The 20360-nt window shown below is 41.3% G+C and overlaps 1 protein-coding gene across 1 annotated transcript in view; it reads left to right on the top strand.

Moving 5' to 3' along the window:
• Positions 1–20360, top strand: part of LOC144595200 (microtubule-associated tumor suppressor candidate 2-like) — a 128833-nt gene that overhangs the window by 63810 nt on the left and 44663 nt on the right. Inside the window, exons 3-4 of the mRNA XM_078402386.1 lie at positions 822–920; positions 7733–7950. Coding sequence (XP_078258512.1) covers positions 822–920; positions 7733–7950 — 317 coding nt within the window. The remainder of the gene's footprint in view (positions 1–821; positions 921–7732; positions 7951–20360) is intronic.

Below are 20360 nucleotides of genomic sequence, written 5' to 3'. Positions count from 1 at the left end.
ATCAGCCATGATCATATTGAATGGCGGAGCAGGCTCGAAGGGCCGAATGGCCTACTCCTGCACCTATTTTCTATGTTTCTCTCCCCCAATCTCTCTCTCTCCCCCTCTCTCTCCCCCCCCCCCACTCTCTCTCCCCCCCACTCTCTCTCCCCCCACTCTCTCTCCCCCACTCTCTCTCTCCCCCTCTCTCTCTCTCCCCCCCCCCCACTCTCTCTTCCCCCCCACTCTCCCTTCCCCCCCACTCTCTCTTCTCCCCCACTCTCTCTCCCCCCCATTCTCTCTCTCCCCCATTCTCTCTCCACCCCCCTCCCTACCCCTCTCTCTCCCCCCCCCCCCCCAGTGGTGGTCACTGCATTTTTTCTGTTTTATAAATAATTGTATTCCTGCAGTATATATATTCCAATATTTCAAGCTCTTTTTTAAAAAATTGAACATTATTTATTTGTTGCCATATAAACCTAATGTAAACTAACCTAATCTAACCGAACCTAGTTTAACCTTTCCTAATCTAATCTAACGTAACCTAGTCTTAACTTTGTTGAGTTCATTAAATTTATAAAACTCACACTTCTTTAATTTTTCCTATGGCCCGCAAAAATGTGCCAAATATATAATGTGGCCCTCGTGCTGAAAAATTTGGAGGCCCCTGCACTAGAACATAGAACTGCACAGCAAACAATGTTCCACGCCAAACATGATGCCAGTTAAACTAATCTCCTTGTGATTTCCTATCCCTCCATTCCCTGCATATCCAGGTGAATATATAACAGTATTGTACTATTGTATTGTTTTATGTCCTAATTGTTAAACTCCTAAAGCAGCAATGAAGAAGGAGGTCCAAAAAGATAGTGATATTCCAAAGTCGATTATTTCATCACCAAAAAGACTCGTCATACCTGCCAGCAAGCTTCTCTCACCAGGTACGTTAACATTATGCAACACATGTTGACAGGAATGTTATGTTATGATTATGACATGATTTGCATCCAAGCAAGCCCACCCCCCCCCCCCTTTGGGAACAAGGGCTATCAGCCGCAGACTGGCGCATAAAGCAATACACAGCGCTACAGACTTAGCACCCAAATCAATACACACAGAGCTACCGACTTGGTACGTAAAGGTAATACACACTGTGCTGCCAGTTTGGTGCTCAAAGGTTTCAGCAGAGCACTGTCGACATAGTGCGTGGGGATTTAAACAACATGCTGTCAGCTGCAGCGCTATGGGTTTTAAATATAGCACTACCAGCCACAGTGCTATGGGGTCTAAATATAGCGCTACCGGCCACAGCGCAATGGGCCTTAAACAGAGCGCTATAGCCACAGCGCTGTGGGTCACAGACTGTTGCATCCGCTGCTCTAGATGTCAACTTCTTTACATCGGCGAGACCAAACGCAGGCTCGGCGATCGTTTCGCTCAACACCTTCGCTCAGTCCGCCTTAACCAACCTGATCTCCCGGTGGCTGAGCACTTCAACTCCCCCTCCCACTCCCAGTCTGACCTTTCTGTCATGGGCCTCCTCCAGTGCCATAGTGAGGCCCACCGGAAATTGAAGGAACAGCACCTCATATTTCGCTTGGGCAGCTTGCAGCTCAGCGGTATGAACATTGACTTCTCCAACTTTAGATAGTTCCTCTGTCCCTCTTTTCCCCTGCCCCTTCCCAGTTCTCCCTCTATCTTCCTGTCTCCACCTATATCCTTCCTTTGTCCCGTCCACCTGACATCAGTCTGAAGAAGGGTCTCGACCCGAAACGTCACCCATTCCTTCTCTCTTGAGATGCTGCCTGACCTGCTGTGTTACTCCAGCATTTTGTGAATAAATACCTTCGATTTGTCCCAGCATCTGCAGTTATTTTCTTACACTTAGAGTACAGCAAAGAGATTGGGAACCTTCTATTCAATTGTCAGAACAAAACCAGTTTACAGACTGTTCTCAGGAATGGAACCGATACGTAACTTGGGGATTGCCCTTATGTTTTGAACTTCCACAATTGCCATACGTTTAAAACAGCTTTAATGTATTATAGAAACTATTCTTACAATACTTTTCCCAACCACCTGCTTGGTGTTTAAATGCTTGGTTATTTTTTTCATTTCTGATACATCAAGAAACTTAAGACATATAAGTGGTCATGTGATAGGAGTAAAATTAGGCCATTCGGCCCATCAAGTCTACTCCGCCATTCAATCATGGCTGATCTATCTCTCCCTCCTAACCCCATTCTCCTGCCTTCTCCCCATAGCCTCTGACACCCGTATTAATCAAAAATCTATCTATCTCTACCTTAAAAATATCCACTGTCTTGGCCTCGACAGCCTTCTGTGGCAATGATGCAGGATGCAATGATATATTCCCAAAGACTTGAAGAGGCAAAGCAGTTATAACATATATTTTGGATGATATTGAAAATAATAGATTGTTTAAGGACATTTTGCAGGCATACAGTTTATGAGATATATTATACATGAGAATAATATTATTAGATAGTAAATTCAAGGTCTGAAAGTCAGCAAATTATCTCTCCTTTCAGAAATTGATAAATTAATGTATACCAGTTTTCTCTGCAGTTTAATAAAACAAAATGTTATTATTACAAAGATTTGGCACATTCATGTTCAAGAACAGAAGTTTTGAATTCCATGAATGTGTTGTGCAGAAATTAAAAACATTATCTATTGTTCATATGCCAATGATGAAGCCATGATGGTTTGTGAAGTTTGCATACAGTTTAATGTGCAATTTAGTCTTGTAAATTCTTGAGATAAGCATGAGACAGTTCAACGGCAGCTTTCACAGGAATGTATTCCACAAAAGTTGGATTGGTGTTTGAAACTATGAAAAAAATATATTAACATTGGTTTTGTTGACAGCATGTTAATTATTTTAACAAAACTATCAATTTAGCAATGCTGATCACAATCAGTCTCCAGCATAATTGTCTCACATTGTTGCTCATCCTCTGTGTTCCTACTACAATCCAATTAGACAGTTTATGGTTGCCTGTGGTCAACTGAATACACTTTCACCATTATCCTAAACCAGTGATATTTCCAGGTGTGGCTGCAGTAAAAAGGTGAGATGCACATTTCAAAATGTGCAAAAAGAAACAATAAATGACTCATTTAGTTTAGTTTAGCAATACAGCGTTGAAACAGACTCTTCAGCCCACTAAATCCATGCTGACCATCATTCGCTTGTACACTTGTTCTATGTTATCCCACTTTCGCATCCTACACACTAGGGGCAATTTACAGAAGCCTATTAACCTTCAAACTGTACGTCTTTGGAATGTGGAAGGAAACCGGAGCACCCAGAAAAAAACCAACGCAATCACAGGGAGAACGTAAAACTCTGCACAGACAACACACGTAGTCAGGATCGAACCCAGGTCTCTGTCATTGTTAGGCAGCAGCTCATGGCGCTAGCTTTCCACTTGCTAATTACCTGGTTTTGAAACATTGCTAACAGCCCTTTAGATCACCCACATCAATCTAATTGCATTACAGTGGCATTTATTCAGTGATAATAATCTCTGGTCAGTAAAAGAATCAACAATCATTCTGCAGTTTGGCAACACACTACACCTCCATTGAACACCTATATGCAGAGATTATGTAACCTTTGGCAAGATTAAAAGATGTTTAATGAACAAAATAGCAAAGGCAATAATATAATAATAATAATAATAATAAGCATTTATTTTATATAGCGCCTTATCAGGTGCTCAAAGCGCTTTACATAAACAATCAAACATAAAAACAAACAGACAAACTATCCTAACGGAGAAGCGGCGAATAAACAACGCCAGCGTCCTCTCACGTCAGGGTCCGGCAGTAGACAACAAAAAGCACAGGACACACAGATACAATTTTTACACAATTTTTACACAAACAGCCATCACAGTGATTGCTCTAGGCACACCCTCACTGTGATGGAAGGCAAAGTCTTATCTCCTCCTGATTTCTTCTCCCGTGGTGCCACGAGGTGATCGAGGCTCCCAACTTTTTGAAGCCCCCACCGGGCGATGGAAAGTCCCAGGGCCGAGCCGAGCAGGCCGATGAAGGTCCTGAGCCCCCACCGGGCGATGGTAAGTCCCAGGGCCGAGCCGAGCAGGCCGATGAAGGTCCTGAGCCCCCACCGGGCGATGGAAAGTCCCAGGGCCGAGCCAAGCAGGCCGATGAAAGTCCTGAGCCCCCACCGGGCGATGGAAAGTGCTGCGGCCGAGCCACGCAGGGCGATGAAGGGCCTGCGAGCGGGTCGATCATACCTCACACTTCGGGGCGGTTGAAGCTGCTACGGCTGGAGCTCCCAAAAACCGGTCGCCAGCCAGGGACCTGCGAACTCCCGATGTTGCGGTCTGCAGGGCCCACGGCCGAAGCCTCCGAGATGGTAAGTCCAGGCCCTGCGACCGGAGTCTTCAAGGTCGATCCCAGCTGGAGGCCGCCGACTCCACGATGTTAGGCCGTAGCGCGAACGGAGATACGACACGGTAAAGGTCGCATCTCCGTTGAGGAGGAGATTTGAAAAAAGGTTTCCCTCAACCCCCCCACCACCCCCCCACATACACAGAGTTAAAAATAAAACAAAACGTACATTAAACGATGACAATAGACAAAAAAACAAAAAAAAGACAGAGAGACTGCCGGTGAGCCGCAGCTGCAGAACACAGCCACGCCCCCCTATAATATGTATTATAAACCTAAATCATAAAATATGTGTCAGCTTGTCAGCTCAAGAACAACATAGGTTCATAGCTACAACATGAAATGTGAGCAGCCCCAGTTCTTAAATGAAAAAATATGAGGATAGATTTTACTATGTGTCCAGATTTCTCCCAGGTGGTTTACAAATAAAATTAGGAATGAAGTTTATATATAACTTTTCTATTCCATAACATACCAAAAAAACTTGCATTAAAATTACATATCCCACAACCAATGAACAGTGTCTTTTTTATTATTTGTAGACAACTATCGGCAAGAGTCAGTTTATGCACAAATGAATCTCACAAACTGCATAGTGATAATTGACAGGTAGTCACAATATTTGGATATGGTCACAAAGCACGATAATTTCTCATGCCCTAGTATCATTTCACTGAGTTCATTTTGTACTTTTCTTATTATTTATAGTATACTTTGTAAAATGTGGCCACCTAGAGCTTCACAGTTGCAGTCCAGTTGTGGTCTAATGTCTTATACAAGTTCCAGATTAAGGCATGCAGTTTTATGTTCAAAGCCTAACACAATATTATGATCATATATGATATTAATATTATAAATGAGATGGAATACTTGCTATTTGCATTGATAAGTGCAGCAGCAACAAAACACAGGAAACTCATTGTCGCCAAGGACTGGCATCCCATTGACCCCTTTGGCACACCATGTCTGCAGAACGCAACATCTGCAAGATGCATGAGTACACCAGCGAAGGCTTCTTGAACAGCATTTCCCACGCATGCAAACTCAGATAAATGTCAGTAGGAACATCCTTATGTCCAAATGCGGCCATAAGCCATGCACACTTCTGACTTGGAAATGTATCGCTACTCCTCATCATCTCTAGGTAAAAATCCAGGAACTCCAAAGTAAGAGCAAAAAGACTGCAGGAGATCAGGAACAGTAATTTGAAATGGGCAGTAAATGTTGGCCTTTTGCAATTCTGTCAATGAAAAAAAAAAACTTAATTACCAAAGAAACCCTTAGTGGGTAACAAAACAGCAAGCAATTTTAATGAATACAGGGAATAGGAAAGCAGGTGTTTGTTCAGCAAAGAGATCAGCTTCCAGTAAGGTCCACAGAGATCGATATTAAACTTGTTAGTGCTCGCCAGCTTTGTCGTTAATTTGAATCAATAAAATACCCCAAAAGTTCTTAAATTATAAAAATAGATAAAGACTAGATCCTAAAATGAGACAAACTCGAGGGCAAGAGCCGGGTAGAGTGAGTGGGGGGGTGGGTGGGTGGGTGGGAGAGATAGGCAGGCCCCAGGTTAAATGAGGGAACAGAATGGCTGGAATTGGGGCGAGTGGAAGAGAATGAGAGCTAGGGGGTTGTGGGTGCAGATGGGATAGGGTGAGTGATGGAGGGGGATGTTACATGTACCTGGCAAGTACATTGTAAGGATGTATTATGATCTTTGTAAGACATTTTCAGATACAATGGTTTAAAAAATTATATTTTGTTATTTCAGAAACTTGTATTAAGGTAGTTTAAGTGTCTAAGTCTACTTGATGCAAATTCTTGAGGTCTGGAACACAATCAGGCTATTTGTGAAAACTAATGGTTAATGATTTTTTCAACTTGCAAGTTTCAGAGTTTCATAATATCCCTTTGATCAAAGAAGTCTGCAATGTATTCATGAAGCTAATGACATGAAAGTTCAATCAAGTTGACAGCATAAAGGAGAATAAAGTAGTGAATCCAAAGCTCTAAAATAATGAAAATACTGAGAACTAATCAGCCTTGCTAGCTTTCTCTTGTGCAGGAAAGGAGATAACCAGGGAATAATTTGTTGTGGCCTGGCAGTTTCTATTCAGTTTATGATTAAGATCTCTAATCTCTCAACTTTAGTTTACACAAATATTTAAAATACACAGGCCTCTATGTTACATGCTGCATTAAGATTTCAAATCTTTATTCGGAATGCTATCACCTATGAAAGTTCGTACTCATGACCCAAGAACTATAGGCAATACCCTAATATTAAGCGTTAAGAAACAAAGGGCTGTTATTCCAGGTAAAGGCATATACAGATGTGGAATTGCTGCCTTTGTGAAATAGTATTTGAATTTTGCGGTATTGCAGCAATTTTTTTCACTCATGACAAAATTATTATTATAGAACTACAGATTGTGACATTAGCAGCAACACAAATTGCAATATTCATATAAAGTTGTTCAGGCCTGATAGAGCATCGTACCATGTACTAACAGAATGGAAGATGCTGCAGTCATTACTTTTATTGTATTCATTTAACAACTTGGCCATTGCTCACAAGGCTAACAATTGCTGCCTCTCTCTAATTTCCCTTGAGAAGGAGATAGTAAGTCTCCGTTGTGAACAGTTTAATATGGAATATTATATTTACTTGAGACAGTGGAATGCAATAACTTGAGACAGTGGAATACAAATTGAAATGATAAATGCATCCATACCGTTAACCCTCATTCAAAGAATGAGCATGATCCTTCAGGTGATTTGATTTAATGTAATATTATATGCAAACTAATTCTGCATCCAAAGAATTCACAGAGAGCACAATTATACTATAAGACATCTGAGATACTGAAAGGTTTGAAGTCTTTGACTCTTATTTCCACTTTGTACTATTTGCTTTGATGATGAGTCTGCCTATTCATGAGTTTAATTATCCTTGAATAACTAATCTTGTGGGTACTGCATTTAAATCACATTTTTTCTCCGCTCATTCAATTGCCCCATCTTACTCAGCTGGAGACTAGTATGTTGTACACTTTAAGCAGACCATGACCAATGAAATTAATTACATCCTCAGTTGAAATGACTTCAGTTTTAATGATCGCTGGCATTCAAATCTTATCTAATTTGATACAACTATTAATGAAATCTTGTTTATACAATCAAAACTGGATGATGCAAAATAAAAATAGGTGATTTTTACTTTAAAACATTATGCACTGATTTGGTTTTTAAACTTGCTGAAAGTCTTTGTCTAAAATCTCGAATGTTTGTTTCACCTCTCCCCAAGGACTGAGCAAACTGAGGAGTGCTGCAGCTATTACGAGAAATGGATTTTCAGCCAAGCCTGACCTCCAGTCACGAGAGACTGAGCGCCAAACCATCCAGAGACTCAAGGAAAGATGTAAGGAGCAAACCAGACAAATGCAGTCACTCCACCAGCAACTGAAACACGCTAGTCTTAGTATTGAGGTTCTCGCAATAACAACGCAACATTTCCATCAGAAAGTGAGTACAGCATATATAAATCTGCAGAAAATTGTCATGCATCAGCAACTATTTTCATTAAAAGAACCATGGATTTTATATATTTTTTAATATATGTGAGCAATGGATCACAAATTTAAGAGCAATGTTGGACTAAAATTTCACAAATTGGACACAACAACATGCCTGCTGATTTTATTTTAATAGTAATTAGTAAGCCATTAATTAGTGGTGATGTTTATTACAAATTGAATTCAATGTTACCTCCATTCCATAAAATTAAAAAAAGCCATTGCTTTTAAGATTCATTTGTTGTAAATTTACATTTGATTTGCAATGAAATAGCAATGAGTTGACACGTGTTAGTGGCAATGAAGAAAATGCACTGTCAGTACTTAAATTTTTTATAATTTGAACTGTCTTATATAATTTTGGTCCATACTGCCAAAGTTCAAAATATGATTACTCAAAATGGACTAGAAATTAAGTTGCAGCCAAATTGAGTGCAGGGGGAGTGGAGCGGGGCATGATTTTGCTTCATACTATACAAATGTGGGTGCCAGGTGATACGCTCTACTCAGTATCATTCTCAAAAGCACGCATTAAGTTGGAGACCAAAGCAGGACACGTCTGGACACAAGATCGCCATTTTAACTCTGTGTATTTTCGCAATGCGCAGGTGCAGCTTTACCATATTGTTGCATGTATACATCACATATCTCCCCCCTTAGAATTGTGATACTTTTCTTCCATCTAAAGCATACTAATACGTATAAAACAATCCAATATCATAATGATCTTTATATCCATTATGTTTCCAAAGTATTTTTCTATAACAAAACCTAATTTAAGTAAGTCTAAAAATATGCATCATTTTGTATCCAATTAAATCCAAATCAAAGTTTACATATCCAATTCTTATTTTGAATGTATCATCTTCAATGTAATTCTATCAACCAAATAACCTAATCACCCCAAAATGTTGAATAAGATATTCATGCTACAATCCTTTCCATTAATGATAACCAAATTTTCGTTGCGTTTACATTGTCCATATAACCGAGTCCATATAATCAAGGCCGTTGTCAAAATCGTCCGTTTTCAGAATCTGTAGTAATCCGGTCACTTTCTATTTTGCTTTGGGTACTGCTTACGCCCTGAATTGCTTTCTTCGTTTTTGCTCTGAGGTATGGCGCACTTTTGACATGACGAATGCCATTCGCTTTCATGAACTTTGCAAACTTTTCCCTAGCGAAACATGGGCCGTTGTCAGAAACCAGTGTATGCGGAAGGCCATGTGTTGAGAACACGAAGCGAAGCTTGTCGATAGTGACATCACTGGTTGATTCACTTGTGATATGCACTTCAATCCACTTTGAAAATGCGTCGATGAGAACAAGCAACATCTTTCCCTGTACCAGGCCGGCATAATCGACATGAACTCATGACCACGGTTGACTAGGATGCTCCCATGAATGCAATGGTGCTTTGGGCATATCCCGCTGATGCATTTGGCATTCCGAACACGCTCGGACTTTGTGCTCTAAGTTCTTATCGATTCCAGGCCACCACACACAACTTCTAGCGATCGCTTTCATCTTCACAATACCCAGATGGGCATCATGCACTTCCTCAATCATTTGCGATCGACATTGGGGTGGTAGTACAACGCGACTACCCCAGAGAAGACAACCCTCGTGAACGCTCAGCTCCACTTTGCGACTGAAGTAGGGCTTGAAATCATCATTTGATGGTTTGTCTGGCCACCTGCTCATGATGTATTCGCGAACACAAGACGGAATCAGATCCCTCCGCGTCATGGTGCGAACACGCGACGGAGTGATGGGCAATTTCTCCACCTCGCTCATCAGAAGGACGATTTCTCCTGGTATTGGCGCTTGCGTTACCGTCGCTCGTCGTGGGAGTCGGCTAAGCGCGTCTGCGTTGGCTTTGGCTGAGCCCGGTTTGTACGCGATGTCGTAATCGTACGCTGCCAGTGTTAGCGACCAGCGAATCACTCACGGCGAAGCCATTAGCGGAATTACCTTGTCGTTACTGAACAACCCAAGAAGCGGCCTGTGGTCGGTGTTGATTACGGATCGTCGTCCGTACAAGTATGTGTGGAACTTCCTGACGCCGAAGACTATGGCTAGACCCTCCTTATCCAGCTGCGAGTAGTTGCGTTAGGCGTTATTCATACTGCGTGAAGCATAGCCTGTTGGCATTTCCGTGCCATCTTCCATGACGTGTGACAGCACTGCCCCTACTCCGTAAGGGCTGGCGTCGCAGGAGCGAACGAGCGGCTTGTTGCTGTCATAGTGCGTCAGAACTTTGGACGATTTCAGGCTTTGCTTAGCTTGTGCGAACGCATTCCGCTGAGCTGGTCCCCAGTGCCATCGAACTGTTCTGCGCAGCAGTTGATGAAGCGGTTCGAGCATGGTTGAGAGATTAGGCAGAAATTTGCCGTAATAGTTCAGCATCCCAAGGAACGCCTTCAGTTCTCTGACGTTCTTCGGTTCAGCCAGCTCATCGATGGCTTTGACTCGTTCATCCACTGGCTGCAGCCCTTCAGCGCTCACCTTATGGCCCAGGTATTGGACTTCATTGATGAGAAAGGCGCATTTTTCCCATTTCAGTCGTAGACCTGCATCTTGGAGCCTGCGGAGGACTTGTTCGAGGTTGTCGAGGTGTTATTCCTCGGAACTACCCGTGACGAGCAGGTCGTCTAGATACACAGCAACTCCAGAATCCCCGCCAGAAGATTGTCCATCGTACGCTGAAATACAGCCGGTGCTGTTGAAATGCCAAACGGCATTCTGGTGTATTGGAACAAACCACGATGGGTATTTATCGTCACCAGTTCACAGGATCCGGACGACAAAACCAACTGCTGGTAAGTGTGCAACAAGTCAAGTTTGATGAACTGCTTCCCCTTCACCAGCTTCGTAAAACACTCATCAATCCGAGGTATTGGATACATATCAGATCGAGCTGCTGTATTCACCGTTAACCTGTAGTCTCCGCAGATTCTCACGCTACCATCTGCCTTGTCAATGGAGACAATCGGTGCCGCCCATTTCGAGTGTTGAACGGGTTCTATAATTTTCTCTTCCTGTAGGCGATCTAATTCGCGATCAACACGATCACGATGAGCCAGCGGTACTGGTCGAGCCTTGATGAAATTCGGTGGAACGGCCGGGTCGATGTAGATGTCAATTTCGACGCCCTTGAGCGTCCCGAGTTCCGCTTTGAAGAGGTCACCGTATTTGGAGAGGAGGCTCTGCAGGCGGTCGTTCACGTTGACCTGGTTCACCTCCTGCCAGTTGAGTCGCAGAACTTTCACCCAATCACGGCCGAGTAGGCTTGGCCCCGCCCCCTTCGCTACCAGCAGCTTGAGCGTTGCTGGTTGTGGGAGACGGGCACCGGACATTCTCCCAACAATTCCACTTTCTCTCCAGTGTAAGTACGGAGAACCACGGTGCTATCACGAAGGCGTAACCTTTCACCTTTATTGCCGTTTTTCCGGCTGACTGCTTTTTTTGCTGTTTTTTTCCTTCCACTCTGAGCATTTTTCCCACTCGTCTTGCACACCCGTGAGAACTGCCCTTTTTTCCCGCAGTTGAAACAATCCACCTGTTTCGCTGGACATTCGTTCGGGTCAGCATCGGGTCACAGCGATAACACGAAGATCCTCTTATGGTTCCCCGCTTGGGCTGACCACTGTGAGGCCCCCTTGATTTCGCGATTTTGTTTATCGCTTCGCTTGGCTTTTGTTTCCCGTCACGGAGATCAGCCGTGTTGCGGTGGGCCGAGTTTGCAGAATGGCTTGCATTCCTGGTTTTCCCACATGTACAATAAGGAACCAAACAAATAAAAACTTACCATTCAGGTAGCTGGCCCTATTGGGTCTTTAAAAATGACTTGCCCTGCAGCTGAATGTGAGAGTAAAGACCTCATCACATTCATAAAATTACATGAATTTTGTAAAAAGAGATGTGAAGCATCTAATACTGCTTTCATGTCTACTCCTCAATAGTTTAAATGGCAGAATTTCCCATTTTACAAGTAATACTCCTCTTTCTTTTCTGTATCCTGCATCCCCATCCCAGTACACTCCCATTTTCCCACCATCTCCAAACCCCCCCACCCCATCACCCTGTTCCTTTCCCCTCCTCTAATTCCCCCATCCTCAAGTCCCCCATTACCCTTTTATCCCCCTCTTTCCCCTCTCCCCTGATACCGTCCATTCATCCATCCACCCCTCCCTCCCTCAGAAGGCAGGAGAATAGGGTTGAAAGGGAAAGATAGATCAGCCAGGATTAAATGGCGGAGTAGGCTCGATGGGTTGAAAGGCCTAATTTTGCTCCTATGACTATTGAACTTAAGAGTACAAACTAAAAAAACAGTAAATTTTTGGTCATTTCAGAGGATTGCGAGTCTTTGCAACTTTCTTAAAAGGCAGTAGAGGCAGTTTGTTTGAATGTTTTTAAGGCAAAGATAAATAGATATTTTGATATTCAACAGGGTGAAAGTTTACTGCAAAATTGAGGTTACAATCTGATCAACTATGATCTTATTAAATGGTCAATGGCTACACCTGCTCCTAATTTATGGTATGCAAATTTAAATAATCAAGAGGCTTGGTTTTCATTGACAGACTAACATCACTCCAACATAGGGCCACCTGAAAATGTTTTACCGTCCCAGAAATATCTTTGAAGTGTTGGATTAGTGTAGGAGGTAAGGCATTTAATTTAATACAGGAAGCTCCTCCTGATATCAGTGCTAGTGGTAAGAAAGTATTTTTGTTATATTGTTGTATAAAAGATAGACATCGGTCAGGCACCCTGTTCATTTTACAATAACATTGTAATAATTTTAAGGTCCATCTGAGAGAAGAGATAGGTCCTTTGTTTAATGAATCTTGATGGTGGGAACATTGTGAGTGGAACAATACAACTGGCTCCCAGTACTGCACTGAGAAGTTAGCCTGAATTTTGCACTTGAATGCCATAGCCATCACCATAGCCTTCAGAATTGGAGGCAGGAATGCCACTACCTGACCCAGGGCTGGCACATCATGCAAGCGTAACACAATCTTTCATTGTCCTTTTAAGTTGGGATTCATCTTTTTAAAATTTTAACAGTGACATAAAATTATCAACTTTATCAGTTTTCAAATATCTAATATATGCCATCTGCTGTTTGTCAATGTAATTACAGACAATTTGTTTCATTTGACTGAATAACAATCTATTTATACATTGATTAATTAATGAGAACATGTGAGTTAATGAGAACAGATTAATTTTGCTGATGTGCTATTTGGAAAAAGCTAATGTTAATTGTTGAGATTTTCATTAATTTATTTAATCTAAGGTAAGTAATGCTCTATTCATCGCTTTTTATTGCTATCAGATTTCCACAAATCTTTTATTCCCTGTTATATTTCCTTCTTTAAGTGGCAGATTATGATTTAGACAAAATGCTCTTTGCCTGATCTCTCTGTGAAATCCTCCATGTGAAATTTTATTCCAGTGCATGTTCACATTGAAGTTCATCCCTCACTAAAAATTGTATTAACAGATGGATGATAAAATCAACCAATTGAGGATGATCTTGACAGTAATCTCTTGAACAGCAGTGAGATAGTGTTGCAATATTACAATAAGATAAAGTCCTTACAAGATTGGTCACCAAAGATTCCTTCATTTCTTAAAGGTGTGCTTCCATTTCCTAGTCAGGTTGCAAGCAGTGTCAAAGGGAGCCTGAATTGCATGTCATGTAGTAGTGCTGTCGCCTGTTGTGCTCGTCACTTCTGTGATTAAAACTGCATTGCTGAAGAGGCAGTGCTACGGGAAAAGAATTTATTGACAATTTTTTAATCATCTGACTAAATTCTGTAGTTCATTTTAATATTTTGATTTTTTTCTGAATGTCAGAGGCATTTCAGAACATTTAAAAGCCCTGACAACTTGGAAAGCTGGCAAAATTGGTTTGCTGTAGGCCAACTGGATATGTTTTGCATATAAAGGTGAGCCTGGGTGGTGGTGATTATTGGTGACCAGCTAACAAAATGCAAATATTATTCATGCACGTTATTATGAAATTGAAATCTCTTTTTACAAATGCACTATCTGCTGGATAATAACATGTCTTTCACCTGTTCTGATACCTCCCCTGAAAGCAACAGGCCATATCATGAGAGATGATGGCCACTTTTGTTCTGAAAATGTCTGAGGCTGAGCTTCTTCAATTCTCAGCAGTTATTCCCTGTCAGTCTGGCATCATGTTGTGTATTACCTCATTGCAGCTATTGCACTTTCTCTGTAACTGTAGGTTACATCAAGTTTACTCTGCCATTCAATCATGGCTGATTTATCTTTTCCTCGCAACTCTATTCTCCTCCCTTCTCCAAATTCTCGGGCTTGCATATTCTAAAGATCTTTCCTGGACCCAGCACAGTAATGCAATTGTAAAGAAAGACCATCAACGCCTCTACTTCCTGAGAAGTTTGCAGAAATTTGGTATGTCAGAGAGGACTTTCTTGAACTTCTACAGGTCTGCAGTACAGAGCATATTGACTGGTTGCATCATGGCCTGGTTTGGTGACTTGAATGCTCAGAAGCGAAGAAGACTGCAAAAAAAAATGAACACGTACCAGTACATCACGGGTTCTGACCTCCCCACCATCTAAGGGATTTACAGGAGTCGCTGCCTCAAAAAGGTAGCCGGCATCATCAGAGACCCACACTAATTTCCTTCCTGCCATCAGGAAGAAGACACAGTCTGAAAATTGTAACACTCAGGTTCATAAACACCTTCTTCCGTACAGCCATCAGGGTGGAGGTGCATGTGTGTGTGTCTGCTTTCTTGTTAATTATATTGTTTACAGAATACTGTTTACATATTCTGTTCATTGTTCTGTCTGGGACATATGACAATAAAACTCTTGAAATTATCCTTTGGATGAAGCTGGAAATCTGTAAATTCCTATCCTTAGGAATAGATTCCAAGGCAAACATAATGTCCTCGACATGAACAATAGTTTTGCGTTAGGTCCCCCCACAGTGCAAGGGGGAAGTGAGGTACCTAGTCAGCTTGGTCTAATAAAATGACAAAACATACTACGGAGTGTGAATGGTACATATGCCAGTAATTAATGACAGCTGATCTTGTGACTAAAATGTTGTGGAATCAGCAGGCACCTAATTAAACTATTACATCATATGATCATTTTCATCAAGTAAAACATATTCACAATTTTCCAGTGAAAATTCACACTTATTTCATTAATGTCAGCATTGTTTACATTTGGATATCATGTGTGAGACCCATGACAGTATGCCTTTATAAAATTAAATACATGGAAAACTGATACTTGAATTTTTATGATACAACATTTAAATAAAGAACTTCCAAATAAAATCATAGGAAGTAAAACTCTTTGCTATTCCCATGACAATAACATCAAAATCTACTGCAGATGCTGGTTTAAATCGAAGGTAGACACAAAATGCTGGAGTAACTCAACGGGACAGGCAGAGTTACTCCAGCATTTTGTGTCTACTATCCATGTATCACATATTTAATATGGAAGAGATAGAAGAGCTGGAATAATCAACAGTCTTGGTAGTGTTTGTTCCATCATTGCCTTATTCCAAGCATATCCATAAACCAAAGTGACATTGAAACCAAACCCTTACCATTCACTAGTTTGCTGAATGGGCAAATTGGAAGAAGTAGTGGTCCCTGGTCCTAGGTGCTTTGGCTAAGGAAATCATAATTTTTATACTTATTCTGTAAGCTTCATAGGAATTTTAGGAAAATAGACAATAGGTGCAGGAATAGGCCTTTTCATTCTCTTGTAATATGTGGGTTAACATCTGATGAGCTTTTGACGGCACTGGGCATGTACTCGCTGGGGTTTAGAAAGATGAGGGGGGACCTCATTGAAACTTAAAGTATAGTGAAAGGCTTGGATAGAGTAGATGTGGAGAGGATGTTTCCACAAGTGGGAGAGTCTAGGACTGAAGGTCATAGCCTCAGAATTAAAGGACGTTCCTTTAAGAAAGAGATGAGGAGGAATTTCTTTAGCCAGAGTGTGGTGAATCTGTGGAATTCTTTGCCACAGAAGGCTGTGGAGGCCAAGTCAATGGATATTTTTAAGGCAGAGATCAATTCTTGATTAGTACGGGTGTCAGGAGTTATGGGGAGAGGGCAGGATTGGGTTAGGAGGGGGAGATAGATCAGCCATGGCGGAGTAGACGTGATGTGCCGAATGGCCTAATTCTGCTCCTATTACTTATAATAATAATAATAATAATGCATTTTATTTATATAGCGCTTTTCATATACTCAAAGACGCTTTACAGAGATTTTGAGAACATAGGGAAATGAATAAATAGATAAATAAGTAAATAAATAAATGAACAGAGAAAGGAGACAGAAGGTGAGGTGACTTTCAGTGGTTGAAGGCAGTACTGAACAGGTGAGACTTCAGCGATGTTTTGAATGTGGTGAGTGTGGAGGAGTCTCTAACGGTTTGGGGTAGTGAGTTCCATAGGGTGGGAGCAGCGATGGAGAAAGCCCTGTCCACCCAGGATCTGAGTTTGGTCCGGATGTGGGGGGATAGGAGATTGGCAGCGGCAGAGCGGAGGGTGCAGGTGGGAGTGTGCCTGTGGAGGAGGTCGGTCAGGTAGGATGGGGCCAGGTTATGGAGGGCTTTGTAGGTTATGAGGAGGATTTTGTACTTGATTCTCTGAGGGATGGGGAGCCAGTGCAGTTTATAAAGGACGGGGGTGATATGGTCACGGATCGAGGTGTGTGTGAGTAGACGGGCAGCGGAGTTTTGAATGTATTGAAGTTTATTGATGATTTTTGAGGGTGCGCCATAGAGGAGGCTGTTGCAGTAGTCCAGACGGGAGGTGATGAAGGCGTGGATGAGGGTTTCTGCAGCTGTGGAGGAGAGGGATGGACGGAGACGGGCAATGTTTTTGAGGTGGAAGAAGGCTGTCTTTGTGATGTGTTTGTCGAAGGAGAGGGTTTGATCAAGGGTGATTCCAAGATTCCGGATGTGAGGTAAGGTGGATACTGGGAGACCATCAATGTTGAGGATGAAGTTTTGGGTGGATTTGGTGAGCGTTTTTGGACCAATGATGATGATTTCAGATGTCCTTATGTCCTTATGACAACAATCCTCCTATTCCAGGAACCAATCTGATGAAGCTTCTTTGCACTGAATCACAAGTATGTTGTTCCTTTGGCATTGAGATCAGCTGTAGTCTCCCCTTTATAATTTCAGTAAGATGGCTTTACTCCTGTATCCAAATCGTCTTGAAATAAGGGTCATTATCATTTTTCTCTCATTTTTCCCTAATTGCCTACTGCACCTGCTTTCTAACATTCAATCAGTGTCTGTAAGTACACCCAGGCCTCTCTGAACACCAACACTTTTCAATCTCTCATCGTATGAAATGTATTCTGCTTTTCTATTCTTTTAGTGGGCGGCAGGGTGGCGCAGCGGTAGAGTTGCTACTTTACAGAGCCAGAGACCAGGGTTTGATCCTGACTACAGGATGTATGGAGTTTGTATGTTCTTCATGTGACCGCGTGGGTTTCCTTTGGGTGCTCCAGTTTCCTCCCACATCCCAAAGATGTACAGGTCTGTAGGTTAATTAGCTTCAGTAAACATTGTATTTTGTTCCTAGTGTGTCGGATAGTGCTGGTGTCCAGGGTAATCGTTGGCCCCTCTGGGCCGAATGGACTGTTTCCCCACTGTATCTCTAATGTCTAATAATGTCTAATGTTTTCTAACTAATGCTGGACGTTCAATTGCTGCGGAAATTTCCTTGTTGGTAGAATTTGGTGTTCCATCTAATAAGTGATTTATTTCACCACTTCCCATTAATAGTTTAATGCAGGTCCTGAAGCATGATCAGCATCAAAATAAGTATAAAAATGAGTATAAAAATAGTTTCTCACCCTACCAACAAAATGAGGAATTATTAGTGATCTCCCAACAACATGATCAAATAGATATATCCTATCTTTCAGTGGTTCCCTATTTTTTCTTGTTGCATCCCATCTCAGACATTAGTTTTTGTTTTCTGTCTGCCCTGCTTCCATTGTAGTTAGAAATATTGAATAAAGAATGATTTTCATAACTGAGTACTTCTAGCACATTTCTTCCTAAAATATTAATGTGGTTCAGTCAACATTCAGGGGGTGCAAGTGACATTCTATTAGTTGGGATGATGATTTATTATGTTGAAAAAACCTTCATCCTATATGAAACTAGCATTTATTAGTTTAGATCTGTTCTTATGAAAGTATAATTGTAAAATGTAATTATTCACCAACTAATATGTTTCTAAGACTGGCTTCCCTCCGAAGCGCAGTCTGTGTTCACACCATAAGCATATTACTTATGAATGAATATTCAGCCACAGAGTTGAAATACTAAATATACCGTAGGCAAAAATAATGTTCAATTGTGACCACAGCAACTTAAATGATTCTGTAAATATTAAATAATTTTTCATAATGTTTTTGAGGGCTTTGCAATATATGAAAGTATCATCTTCAATTTCCATTTGTAATTCAGATCTCATTATTTCAAGTAGATTTTGGTTAAACATAAGTTTTGCATTGCTGACACCTACTGGAATTATTTGGCAAGTGCAAGCACAGTTATTCCAAAAATATTAATGTGATGTCAACATTCAGGTTGCAAGTAAAGTTCAATTAACCTTGTTGCTGATTTTATGGCATTGATTATTGCATTAACCGAACATTTGTTGATTTACGAATGGACAGATTTTTTTTTTGATTTTCAAGCACAATATTTATGAACATTTGCTCAAAGTAAAACAGAAATTGGGAAAAATGATAAGTGAGGCAGGTATAGCCAACAAATGTTTATAAACTCAATTGAGGTACCCCGCTTTGAGCAACTCTATATTCATATTCTGGAATATGCTGCTCGCTGCTTTTTAATTAATGGTATTGAAGATAATTTAACAAAGGTAATCAGGCTTTATGTAAATCAGGCTTTATCTGGTGCCTCCTATACTCAAGGATCATTACAGAAATTGATATCCGGTAAAAAAAATCTTCTTTACATCATTTGTAAATCCATTATTGATGCTTATCAAGTGATAGGTGCATTCAGGTGTCGGGGGTTCTTGATTGGTAGATGGATGAACAAAGGCCAGAGATGAAAAAAAATGTAAGTATGAGATACTCAATTCAGGTGTGGCAGAGGGTGTTAGCTATCCAAGCAGAATATGAGGTGGTGTCCCTCTTTCCATTTCCCTAACCTAGATTCATACTCATTTCTCCACTTTCCCCTGCCCCAATCCTTTCCATCTATATTCCTTTCTCTGGCTTCACAATTCATACCTATTCAATCCTCATCTCCTTATCTACAACTTTTTTGTCTTTTCATCACTTGTCTTTGTTCATCCATCTGCCAATCACCCCCCCCCCCCTTGAGTTGTATCCACCTCATATGAAGAAGGGTCTCGACCCGAAACGTCACCCATTCCTTCTCTCCAGAGATGCTGCCTGTCCCACTGAATTACTTCAGCACTTCTACCTTCCACCTATCACTTGCCAGGTTATGGACTGTCCCCACCTCTCTTCCAGCTTTTAGTGTAGTATAGAGATACAGCATGGAAACAAGCCCTTTGGCCCACCGAGTCCACACCGGAGCGATCCCCACACATTAACACTACCTTACAGACGCTAGGGACAACTTTACATGTATACATTTATACCAAGCCAATTAACCTACAAAATTGTACGTCTTTGGAATGTGGGAGGAAACTGAAGATATCGGACAAAACCCTTGCCGGTCACGGGGTGTACGTACAAACTCCGTACAGACAGCACCCGTAGTCAGGATCCAACCCGGGTCTCTGGCGCTGTAAGGCAGTAGCTGTAAGGCTCTACCGCTATACCAACATTTTTATGAAATTTACATTTTAATTATATTTACTGAATTAAGTTTGTCTTGATATAATTGTGTTTTTTCTTGCTAACCTATTACATTATCCTCATCAGCTACAGTGTAAAAAAAACAACCTTAGAAGCGATTTCCAATTCAATCTTCTGCCTTTCTGTAACTTTTCCCTTGGCCCGCCACACTTTTTTTTAAGCATTGCCTTGATAAATCTCACAAATCTTTCATTTCATTCCTTTTACTGTTCTTACCAGAGGTATACCTTTGCTGTATTTTCTTTACATCTCTAACTTTAGTATTACACTGGAGAATCAGCTGAGATATCTCTGGTGAGGAGCTTGAATCCAGACAAGTGACTTGAAACAACCACTGAGACAGTTTGACACCATATTGCACTTGGAAAGGAAAATGAGTAATGCATCATTTATGGAAAATATTAGGACAATGCTTTTATAAATCTTGAATT

Source organism: Rhinoraja longicauda, chromosome 7, assembly GCF_053455715.1.
Source record: "Rhinoraja longicauda isolate Sanriku21f chromosome 7, sRhiLon1.1, whole genome shotgun sequence".
Lineage (NCBI taxonomy): Eukaryota > Metazoa > Chordata > Chondrichthyes > Rajiformes > Arhynchobatidae > Rhinoraja > Rhinoraja longicauda.
This window is presented reverse-complemented; position numbering and strand designations above follow the sequence as displayed.